Below are 12,474 nucleotides of genomic sequence, written 5' to 3'. Positions count from 1 at the left end.
AGGCACCCTTCAGCGTTGCTATCACTTTGAACCGTTGTACGTGTGAGGACCTGTTATAAGCCACTTTTTTCCCAGTGCCGCTCTAACTTCGAATGTCACAAATGCGAGGACTGAGTTGTTTGTAAGTCTAGGACAGGGGTTCCCAACCGGGGGTGCAAGGCGATATTCCAGGGGGTGCGAAAACTCAGGTTTTCAAAACTATAATTATAATGTATCATTCGTCGCCGTTATTTTGAACTTGTGTAAGGGGTGCGAGAAGATATCAGAAGCGTTCTAGGGGCGCAGGGTATAGAAAAGGTTGGAAACCGCTGGTCTAGGAAATCTGTAGGCTAAGGCATGATTTGCGCCCTACGTCCTTCAGTGATTGTGTTTGCACACCATGCTAAACCAGAACGTTAAACCAAGAGCTGTGCGGATTACAGAATGCTAAACTCTGTTCCCCAAGGAAAGAGATTTGGCTTTCCAAAACTATTGCACCCATGCATGCATTTTTTTGGGGGGGGGGATGAAAGGGATGTGGGACCCCCTCCCCAGCCAAACATCACTACCTCCAGTGTGCTTTCAGTTCACTTTGGTGCCATCTCTGTTTCTCCCTTGCAGTATTGTTCCTACTTACTCACTGTAGCCCAGAGACAATGGACTAGCGACTTGTTCATAGCTAGCGGAGCCTGGCTGATTTAATTCTCTCTCCCCCCCCCAATCCAGTTGCAGGATTAGGATGGAGGGGGGCTGGGGGGCTTGAGAAGAGAGCCCCTAGCAAAGGGTGGTTGGAGAAGGAAGCTTAGCTGGTAGACACACACTCTCCCACCCCTTGCAAAGCGGGGGCTATTTCCCTTTTCGGCTTTCAGATGCCTCTTCAAAGGATGGGGATGGGGAACCACTTGGAGATCTCCAAGCTGCAGGCTGGATCAGCGAGTAGAAAAAGAAAGACGAAAAGAGAAGAAAACTAGGCCGGCGTGTCAGTTTCTGGGAGGCTCCTCCAAAGCTTTCCCCAGCCTTGCCGAGTCACTTGGGCGGTGCGCTTCTGTTTAAGCCAGCCAAGAAGCCATCCGGAACTTCATGAGGTCATGCACCTTGCGGCGCCGCCTGGAAGATGGGCCGGGAGCCAGAGAGTCTCTGCGGGGTCTCTGCAGCATCACCAATGATCCCTAGCTTGTCTTGAACTATCTCCAGCCCAAAATATCTGATGCTGTCGGTTTCAGAGCAGGTACAACGAGGAGGTTTTGAAGGGTGTATTTAGGCATAAAAAGGAGATAATTGGAAGTGGAGGCAGATAATTGTGGTGTGAATTAACCTGTCTCCTCCTCTCCTCTCTCTTGTAGCTTCCCCTGTGCTAGTGGGCAAAAAGAACCAGCATTCCTTCATCTTCATCTAACAGAACAGAACAACAGAGTTGGAAGGGACCTTGGAAGTCATCTAGTCCAACCCCCCTGCTCAGGCAGGAAACCCTATACCATTTCACACAAATAGCTGTCCAATCTCGTCTTAAAAACTTCCAGTGTTGGAGCATTCAGCGCTTCTGGAGACAGGTTGTTCCACTGGCTAATTGTTCTGTCAGGAAGTTTCTCCTTAGTTCTAGGTTGCTTCTCTCCTTGATGAGTTTCCATCCCTTTCTTCTTGTCCTGCCTTTAGGAGCTTTGGAGAATAGCTTGACTCCCTCTTCTTTGGGGCAGCCCCTGAGATATTGGAAGACTGCTATCCTATCCCCCCACGTCCTTCTCTTCATTAAACTAGACATGCCCAATTCCTGCAGCCGTTCATCTGGGATAGCCTCCAGCCCCCTAATCATCTTTGTTGCTCTTCTCTGCACTCTTTCCAGAGCCTCAACAACTTTTTTTTAATATATTGTGGCAATTTTGTTGGTCCGCTGTTTCTTTGGTGAGCCCTGAAAAATGCAGGGGTTCCCCAGCACCGTCGAACTATTGCCCAACTATTTTTTCAGGCACCATCTGATTCTAGGCAAGCACTTTCTCCAATGAGGGAGACTGGGCCCTTGATGCATCTTCCTTATTCAGCTTCTGCTCCAGCTTGCTCCGAGTGAGTTACGCCACCGGACTTTCCTATGGTGTGAAGCAATCATGATTTTATTAGTTTTATATGCAGCCATCTTCAGAGGCAGGGACATAGTGAGGAGGTTGTTAGAGTGTGCCTCTGGATGAGTTCCAGCCTTTTCCATCATGGCTACCTCTGCAATATTCTTAAATATGGAAGGAGGGAGGCATATCCATCCCTCCCTCCATCCATTCATCCACCCATTGTATCTATCTTTCTGTCTTTCATATCTAGAAATGTATCTACCTGCCTCTCTTTCATTTCTACTATCATATTTATGTATAATATCTATTGTATCTAGCTATCTTCTATATCTATAATATCTTTTTATCACTGTCATTCATATCTATGTCTGTCTCTCTATCTACATCAATCTATGCATTCATCCGTTATCTGTCTGTCATCTATCTATCTATCTATCTATCTATCTATCTATCTATCTATCTATCTATCTGTTTGTAGAATTTTCCTATTCATATCTATCTATCTATCCATCTTTCTATCCATCTATCATTCTATCATCTATCTATCTATCTATCTATATTATTCTATCATCTATCCATCATCTATCCATCCATCCTTATCTATATCTATCCATCCATCCATTTTCTTTCTTTCTTTCTTTCTTTCTTTCTTTCTTTCTTTCTTTCTTTCTTTCTTTCTTTCTTTCTTTCTTCTTTCTTATCTATATTATCATTCTATCTACCCATCATCTGTCTATCCATCATCTATCCATCCATATCATCTCTATATCTATCTATCCATCCATCCATTATCTTCCTGCCTGCCTGCCTGCCTGCCTGCCTGCCTGCCTGCCTGCCTGCCTATCTATCTATCTATCTATCTATCTATCTATCTATCTATCTATCTATCTATCTATCTATCTATCTATCTATCTATCTATCTATCTATCTATCTATCTATCTATCTATCTATCTGCCTATCTATCTATCTATCTATCTATCTATCTATCTATCTATCTATCTATCTATCTGCCTATCTATCTATCTATCTGCCTATCTATCTATCTGCCTATCTATCTATCTGCCTATCTATCTATCTATCTATCTATCTATCTATCTATCTATCTATCTGCCTATCTATCTATCTATCTATCTATCTATCTATCTATCTGCCTATCTATCTATCTGCCTATCTATCTATCTATCTTTGTCTCTCTATCTAGCTTTCTCTGTCGTTCATATCTAATTATTTATCATATCTCATTTCTATCTTTCTGTCGCTCTGTCTTTAATATCTAGCTATCATATCCAGCTATATTTTCTATCTATCGTGTCTATCATGTCTACAGGTAAATCCTCAACTTAGAACAGTATGTTTGGTGATCGTTCAAAGTTACAGCGGCAGTGAAAGAAATGACTGTTTTTCACACTTACAACCGTCGCAGCCTCCCCCGTGGTCACGTGATCAAAATTCAGAGGCTTAGCAGCTGACTCGTATTTATGACAGTTTGCAGTGTCCCAGGGTGTGTGTTTGTGTGTGTGTGTGTGTGTCACATGATCCCCTTTTGCGACCTTCTGACAAGCAAAAATCAATGGGGAAGCTGGATTCATTTAACAACCAGGTTACCGATTTAAATGCAATGATTCATTTAGCAACTGTGGGGGGCAAGGTCATAAAATGGGTCAAAATTCACTTAACAGGTGTCTCACTTAGCAACAGAAATTTTGGGCTCAGTTGTGCTAAGTTGAGGACTACCCAGTATTTTTCTATCTTTCCATCTTTCATATCCAGCTATATCTATCATATCTAGCTATCAAGCATCTCTCTCTCTCTCTCCCCCCCCCATCCCTCCCGCCCTCCCTCTTTTTTTCTCTCTCTCTATCTTCTTCCCTTCCTCTAGTTTAAAAATATCTTGTGGTTGCTATGATTTGATCAGGGAAAAAGAAGCTGGCATCAGATGTCCAAAGTTTTAAAAGTTCTAAGGTAGACTCTGAACACACGCTGAGAGCCATTATTGTCCCCAGCTTCCCCCATTCTGTGTGTGTGTTGTGTGTGTTTGTGTGTGTGTTCCCTGCTCTCAATTCCTCTCCCATTGACAACAGAGAGGATTGTGCAGTTTCTAAAGCTCTGGCCTTGTTCTGGGAACTAAGGACCTTTTTGTGATGCAAATGAAATTAACTCAGTCCTTGTTAGATTCTTTCTTTCTTTCTTTCTTTCTTTCTTTCTTTCTTTCTTTCTTTCTTTCTTTCTTTCTTTCTTTCTTTCTTTCTTTCTTTCTTTCTTTCTTTCTTTCTTTCTTTCTTTCTTTGCACCCTAATCCACTTTGGGGTGCAAGAGGGAGGGAATTGCAAACACGAACTACATAGAGGGGGATTTTGTTCCAGAAGAGGAAATGAGATTCTCTTCTTTTTAAGGACCTTTTTTATCCCCGACAAAAAAGAAACGATGAGAAATTGTCCAAGTGGGGTGACCTCTCTCATCGTCCACACACCAAAAATAGTGATTTTTATTATTTAAAAAGCTCCCAAACATATTCAAGGAAACAGTCAAGAATCAGGAAAAGTACTTTCCCTAAATGCAGTATATTATTTCATACGATTTGATATGATGTATATCATCTACTTCATTCACACACACACACACACACACACACACACTCGTATTGTATTGTATTGTATTATTATTTATCAAACTTGCATGCTGCTCATCTCACCAGAGATGATTCTAGACAGCTTGCAGATATTATAAATTGACAATTACCTGTTCTGCTGAAGTGGTGTGAGCCGGCTGAATCCCACACTGTACACACACACACACACACACACACACACACGCTACATCAATATACAACATAGCTTGGCAACTTTTTAGTATAAGTATATTTTTAGTAAAGTATTCTTATTTTAACCCTCCCGGTGATCGTATTTTATTCTTTTATTCATAATATATTGTATGCGTCTATCCATGGTATACATGAAATACACACACACACACACACACACACACACATTCATATACATCAATATACAATATATTGTATGTGTCTATGGTATACATGAAAAATACACACACAGAAACATATATATTGATATACATCAATATACAATATATTGTATGTGTCTATGGTCTACATGAAATACACACACACACGCACGCACGCATGCACACACACTTAGATAGATAGATAGATATACATCAATATATAATATATTGTATGTGTCTATGGTATACATGAAAAATACACACACACAAACATATATATATTGATATACATCAATATACAATATATTGTATGTGTCTGTCTATCTATGGTATACATGAAATATACACACACACACACACACACACACACAGAGAGAGAGAGAGAGAGTGAGTGAGTCCTGGACTTACGGACCACAACTGAGCACAAAATTTCTGTTGCTGAATTTTGCCCCATTTTATGACCTGGCTTGCCATGGTGGTTAACTGAATTCCTGCAGCTGTTCAGTTAGTCACACGGTTCTTAAGTGAATCCGGATTCCCCATTGATTGTGCTTGTCAGGAGGTCGCAAAAGCGGGTCACACGACCCCGGGACATGGCGACCGTCGTAAATATGAGCCAGCGGTCAATCGTCTTAATTTTTGCCATGTGACCCCGGGAGGGCTGCAACGGTCCTAAGTGTGAAAAACGGTCATGGGTCACGTTTTCCAAGGCTGTTGTAACTCTGAATGGTCACTAAACGAATTACTTAGTTATAAGTCGAGGACTACCTGTGTATCAAATTTAGAGACCGCCCATGTCACCCCCAGAGTGATTCTTGATGGCATAGGCAATTTAAAAAGTTTCTTCCTGAGAATTTCCAATGACAGGGACAGAATTACTTTCACTTTGAAATTCCTGCCTAGTTGGAACTTTCTGGTCAACTCCAGAACAGAAAAGTCCTGCTTTAACCACTACACCAGACTGTTTGACTGCTAAGAGTTGCCAGACGTAGTGTTTATTTAGATGTGCATTAGCTGTGTCTGGCTCTGTCCTACCAGCTCTTTCTCTCCCTTGCACTCAGAGCTGTTCTCTGTGCTTACGTGAATGCAGCTGTTCTAGTACCGCTTTGGTAAGACCATCCTTAGAATATTGCATCCAGTTTTGGACACCACGGTATCAAAAAGTTGTTGAGGCTCTGGAAAGAGTGCAGAGAAGAGCAACAAAGATGATTAGGAGGCTGGAGGCTAAAGCATATAAGGAACGGTTGCAAGGAATTGGGTATGTCTAGTTTAACGAAGAGAAGGACGAGGGGGACAGGATAGCAGCCTTCCAATATCTCAAGGGTTGCCCCAAAGAAGAGGGAGTCAAGCTATTCTCCAAAGCGCCTGAAGGCAGCAAGAAGCAACAGGTGGAAACTAACCAAGGAGAGAAGCAATCTGAAATTCCTAAGAGTGAGGACAATTAATAATGGAACAGCTTTGCCTCCAGATGTTTCTGGTGCTTCATCAGTGGAGGCTTTTAAGAAAAGACTACACAACCACATTGAAATGGCATAGGGTCTCCGGCTTGAGTGGGGGGGCTGGCCTAGAAGACCGCCAAAGTCCCTTCCAGCTCTTTTCTGTTTGACAACAATTAACCAGTGGAAGGACTTGCCTCCAGAAGTTGTGTGTGCTCTAACACCGGAACTCTTTAAGAAGAGAAGCAACCGATGGAAACTAATCAAGGAGAGAAGCAATGTAGAACTAAGGAGAAATTTCCTGACAGTGAAAACAATTAATCAGTGGAACAACCTGCCTCCAGAAGTGGTGAATGCGCCAATACTGGAGGTTTTTTTTAAAAAAGAGATTGGATGTCCATTTGTCTGGAATGGTATAGGGTCTCCTGCCTGAGCAGGAGGTTGGACTAGATGACCTCCAGGGTCCCTTCTAATTCTGTTCTTCTGTTCTCCAAAGCACCGGAAGGCAGGAGAAGAAGCAACGGATGGAAACTAATGAAGGAGAGAAGCGACCTAGAAGGAAGGAGAAACTTCCTAAAGGTAAGAACAATTAACCAATGGAACAACTTGCCTCCAGAAGTTGTGGGCGCGCCAGACATTTTCTTTCTTCCTTTAAAAGAGCTGTGCAGCAGTCCAGCCCCTTCACCACCCTGGCGTGTCCTGTGTGCCAGCAAATTGGTGCCAACCTGCTTTGGCATTCACCTGGTCACCAACCCACCCGGCCTCCCCCAAATGATAGAATGCTTTATCAAACTAAAAGCCATGTTGTTTTATTTCTCTCTCTTGACATGTTTTAATAAAACAGGGCATGAAAAATAGCTATATATTACAAATAGAGAAAGCTAGATATACACACAGCAGGCACACACCCCTGTGCCCTGGCTTCCCTTTGGGGATGGAGCGGGTGGAGGACAACGGGGAGTGTTTCCTTGATCTATTCATGGACAGAATCTATTTAACAATGGGAAAGAGTCAATAAGCTCCTTTAGATTCCTTTCAGTGGCTGGCCCTCCCTCCCTCCTTCTCCAAACGTGTCCGATTTCCATTAAAAAGCCACAAAGTGTAACTCTGAAGGGTTCCTAGGGACTAGAACCCCTCTGTTCTTTTGTTAAAAGATTCCCTTCTGTTGCTTTTATGTCTGGAAACTTGTTTCGTATTTCAAGGCATAGGCCTGGGTTGTGGGAGCAAAGGGAGGAAAAGCAGGAAAAACTGTATTGCACATTATTTTTTGTGGAAGAGACCATTTTAAGAAACCATCTTGCATGTAAAAGGCTTTTTTTAAAAATAATAATAATAATGAGGATCTGCTTTGGAAAGATTTCAGGGTGAATGCAGACTTCTGTTTCTCTCTGATCCGGTTGCTTCCCTAACGTTCTTTTTCAAGTTTTCTCTTTTCTTAAAAAAAAATAGTTCTACAAATACAGTACTTATATCTAAAGGGTTAGAAATCTAAAGCAAACCATATTCCAATATTTACAAGTCAGAACACCAAGTTTTTCAACCACAGAAGGCTGGCCAAACAATCAACAGAGGAAGGAAGGAAGGAAGGAAGGAAGGAAGGAAGGAAGGAAGGAAGGAAGGAAGGAAGGAAGGAAGGAGGAAGTTTTTTTATTAAAAGTTTTTCAAAGCATGTAAAAACTTGGAAGCTAAGAGAGGGGAGAGGGAGAGAAGGAAGGAGGAGGTTTTTTTAATAAAGTTTTTCAAAGCATGTAAGAACGTGAAAGCTAAAGAGAGAGGAGAGGGAGGGAAGAAGGAAGGAGAGGAAGGAAGGAAGATTTTTTTATTAAAGTTTTTCAAAGCATGTAAAAACGTGAAAGCTAAGAGAGAGGAGAGGGAGGGAAGAAGGAAGGAGAGGAAGGAAGGAAGGTTTTTTTAATAAAGTTTTTCAAAGCATGTAAAACTAGCAAAGAGAGGAGAGAGAAAAGAAAGAAAAAGAAAAAAGATAGATAGATAATAGATAATAGATAGATAGATAGATAGATGTGCTTATGTTTGTTTAACATTCGAGGCACTAATTTTTTCCCCCATCTCCTGATCTTGAATTTTAAGATTTCAACTCTCTTATTGCTGTTTGCTAAGACAACAGAGGTTCTAAAAAAGCATATTTCAAAAAAAAAAAAAAAGAAAGAAATAGTAGTCCTGAATGCTATGGTGATTGGGAATCTCTTTCTGTTGCTTTCCAAATATTCTGAGTCATATTATTAAGATCTTGTAGTCCACTCTGGTCACACACAGGTTGCAGGTTGCTCATACTTTGCATGATGAACTTTGGGCAAAGGCTGGGACTTTTTGTAAAGACCCCCACTTGCCCCCATGCCGGCGGATTTCCTCCCAGTCCTGTTCTTGATCCTCCGGCTACAAACCCCTTGCCAGGATTGCAGAGTTTTGGATGTCCAAATCCAGACCCCGCTGGTGATGCCCACCACCAGCAACATAAAGATTTTAACCATAAAGATCTCCACGGCTGGAACAGAGTCGCTCATGGTGCAGTCCAGATGCTTGGTGTGACTGTTGACCTTGCATTTTTGCCGGGTGGCCAAAATCTTCCAGTACTCCATGTTCAACCTTTCGTAAAAGTAGCAAGCGATGACACAAGTGGCCGGCACAGTATACAAGACGGAGAAGACACCGATTCTCACCATGAGCTTCTCCAGCTTGTCAGTGTTTTCCCCGCCCGTTTTCATCACCCTCCTGATGTGGAAGAGGGCCACAAAGCCCAGAAGGATGAAGGAGGTCCCCAGAACAAGATAGCAAGCCAAAGGGACCAGCACAAAGCCGGTCAGCGCATTGACGTCCATGCTGCCCACATAGCACAAGCCCGTCAACTCATCGCCTGCAACCCGGCGCATGACTAGGATCATAATAGTCTTAACCGCAGGGATGGCCCACGCCACCAAGTGGAAGTAGCTGCTGTTGGCTTCAATGGCCTCGTGGCCCCATTTCTTCCCCGCGGCCAGGAACCAGGTCAAAGTCAGGATCACCCACCACAAGGAGCTGGCCATGCCGAAGTAGTAGAGGATCAGGAAGACCAAGGTACACCCCGTGCTCTCCAGACCTTCTTGAATGACGTAGAGTTGGCCACTGTCTCGGTTGCAGGCGATGTTTTCCGCCCCGGAAAAGAGGCGGACGATGTAGCCCACGGAGTAGACGCAGTAGCACATGGACAAGAAGATGATGGGCCTCTCGGGGTACTTGAAGCGCTGGGGGTCGATCAGGAAGGTCAGGACGGTGAAGGCGCTGGAGAAGAAGCAGAGGATGGACCAGACGGCCATCCAGATGACCGCAAACTGCTTGTCCTCCCAGCTCCAGTAGACGTCCACCCCGGAGGTGCAGAGAGGAGCGCAGAAACCGCTCTTCTCCACGTGGTGGAACTTCCCGGGATTCTCGCAGGAGAGCCGGCCCTGTCCGTCCTTCTGCTGGGTCAGGTCGTGACCCGCACTGTGGGGCCTCTGGGGCCAGAGCATGGGAGGGAGCATGCTGGATCCCCGGGGCGGTTCCTCGGAGCCGTTGCTGGGGGCTTCCATGCACAGATAGTTGGGGTCGTTTTTGTTGGGCAACTTGCTGCAATCCAGGGAGTCGGGCCACCTGAAGTTGAACTGCTCCATAATCGGGGAGCACTTGAGCCGGGCCTGCTCGCACATCACCCGGCAGGCCGGGATGGGCGTGGACACCTGCTCGGTGCACATGGGGGCGTAGAGGGAGCAGAGGAAGAATTTGAGGTGGCCGTGGCAGCCGTACTCCACCAGCGGGGCGAACTCGTGCAGTTGGATGGCCGCGTCCTGCTGGTCCTCGTGGCCCATTAAGTTGGGCATCCGGGTCATGTTGTACCCAATGTCTTTGCACATGGGGATCTCGATGGCTTGGCACCGGCCGTCCCCGGGACGGTCGCTATCGATGGAGCTGATGCCGAAACAGGAGCACACCAGATGCAGCACCACCCCCAGAGTCGGTCGGGAGCTTCGCCGCCGCCTGGAGCTCATGTTGGCCAACTCGGAAGCTGTCCCGGCGCTCCGCGGAACCCCCCTCCCCAAGCTCTGCTGGGGGCGACGGCGGAGGGGAGGACGCAGGAGGGGGTCAGATCACGGGCACCCCGGGCCTCCAGCTCCCCCCCGAAGCCCCCTTCAGAAAGGGCTCGATCCGCATCCGATCTGGCTCCATGGCAATCGTGGCGCCTTCGAATCCTACCTCAGAACAAAGTTTTCGAAAAGTCCAATCGCTTCCACCAAAAGCGCGGCGTTCCCACGCTCGTCCGGCTCCGCCGCCCGGGTTGGGGGTCTCAAGCTCCGTCGGGCCGGGGGAGAGGAAGCAGTCCGCTCCATGCACGGGGTGACTTACAGCCTTTAGCTCGGCATGCCGGGGGACCGTTTCCAAAACCTTCCACGCCGCCCTCGCTCGCCGGCAGCCGGGGAAGCTGGGTGCGAATTTTCCTAGTTCCTCTTCTCTGCAGATCCCGGGGGGGGGAGGGTGGTCGCTAGAGGGGATCCGCTGCCCTCGTGCTGGCCAGCTCCTTTGCTTTCCCGGACCGGCTGCGGGCAGGACCTCTCCAGCTGCTTCTGCTGAGCTTCTGCTCTGAGAAGTCGGGCACGCTCCGCTGACTTTGCGTCTCCGCCCCGCTCGGTTGGAGAAGGAGGGCTCGGCCAGGCTGGGTGGGTGGGGAAAGAGAGAGGGGAGGTCAGAGAGAAAGTGGCCAGCCGGAGGGAAGGGAGAGAGCCAGGGCCGCCTTTTGCGGCCGGGTCGCGGCGGAGCGCTGGGTGGCCAAGGCGCGCGTAAAAGCGCAGCGCCGTCTCCAAAAGCACTTGCTTTCTCCAGGGCGCGCGCTCGCCAAAAAGTAAGTCCAGGGCTTTGCAGCTGCTGAAGTCAGGAGAGAAGGGGAGGGGAGGGGAGGGGAGGGAGGGTTAGGAGGCGGCAGCAGCAGCAACAGATCGTGATGCGGAACCGCGCACGCGCACAGGTCCGGCCATATTCTCCCCCCCCCCCTCTTATTTCCCTCCCACCTTCCCCTGGGCTCCCGTCCGCCTCCTTTGCGCGCCTCTCTCGTTTTGCATGAGAAAAGAGGCGAAGCGGCTGTCCCTTTTGCGCCGGCACCTACGGGGCGCCTTGGAGCTGAAGAAAAGAAGCCGGGGTGGGGGTGAGGGAGGGGTGGGGGTAGAAGAGAAAGAAAACAAAAAAAGGGAGAAGCCCTTGATCGGCGCGCGTTCCCAAAGCTTCCCTCGTTTTCTCCTCCCCTTCTTCTGCCCTCTTTAAGGCTTTCTTAACTTTCTCCCTTGATCCTTTTCCCCCCCAGAATGTGTCCTGGGGTTATCCCTAAAGTGACTCGGTGGGCTGAGAATCTGGTCCCCATCACTCAGCGAGCCTCCATCTGGAACCCCCTGATCTGATCTGCCACATTTAGCCACCATCATCATCCCACCTTTGTTTCCAAGAAGCAGAAGTTCCTCCATGCCCCTTTTTGACTCATCCTCATGTCACTGTTAGAGGTTGCCAACCACGCAGATGAGAAATGATGGATTTTGCAACAGGGATTCTGGAACACAACGGTTTGAATCTCCTTGGTCAGCCTTGCCAGCTTTTAAGATGTGTGGAGTTCAACTCCCAGAGTTTCCCAGACAGCCTTGAAGGCAAATTTTGTGAATTCCCCATGGCTGGCTAGGGAATTCTGGGCGTTGAGGTCTGCCCTCTTGATGCACTCAATAATTCCTAGGGGTTTTTTTTCCCCCACATTTGATTTTGAAATGGTTTACCAGTAGAAGCTTGCTCTCCAATCCCCAAATCTCCTTTTAATTACATTTAATTAGGATTAAAATGACAGGACAATGACTCAACATCTGATAACCTCCAGCAAATGACACCCAATTTATTCCAGATCCTTTCCAAATGACAAGTTGGTGTCAACTTCTGGAGGCTAGAAATTGCAGCAACCTCTGGAGAATCAAACCTAAGGTATTTTAAGGCGGGTTGGGTTCATACTATATAGGCCTCTCCAGCTTCATCCCAGCTAACC

The 12,474-nt window shown here is 46.5% G+C and overlaps 1 protein-coding gene across 1 annotated transcript; it reads right to left on the bottom strand.

The window, feature by feature from the left end:
- Nucleotides 1–7,227: 7,227 nt before the first annotated feature.
- On the bottom strand, nt 7,228–11,001 carry FZD10 (frizzled class receptor 10). The gene has a single exon (XM_039357354.1). It carries the CDS (start codon nt 10,451–10,453, stop codon nt 8,699–8,701), a length of 1,755 nt encoding a protein of 584 aa, XP_039213288.1. The 5' UTR covers nt 10,454–11,001; the 3' UTR covers nt 7,228–8,698.
- Between the last annotated feature and the right edge of the window lie 1,473 nt (nt 11,002–12,474).

This window comes from Crotalus tigris, unplaced genomic scaffold (assembly GCF_016545835.1).
Source record: "Crotalus tigris isolate CLP2741 ecotype Arizona unplaced genomic scaffold, ASM1654583v1 scf7180000018891.247784533:1973344, whole genome shotgun sequence".
In the NCBI taxonomy this organism is placed as follows: domain Eukaryota; kingdom Metazoa; phylum Chordata; class Lepidosauria; order Squamata; family Viperidae; genus Crotalus; species Crotalus tigris.
This window is presented reverse-complemented; position numbering and strand designations above follow the sequence as displayed.

What these genes read in the sequence shown, in the direction of transcription:
- FZD10 (XM_039357354.1), bottom strand. Translation starts at nt 10,453, where the DNA reads ATGAGCTCCAGGCGGCGGCGAAGCTCCCGACCGACTCTGGGGGTGGTG.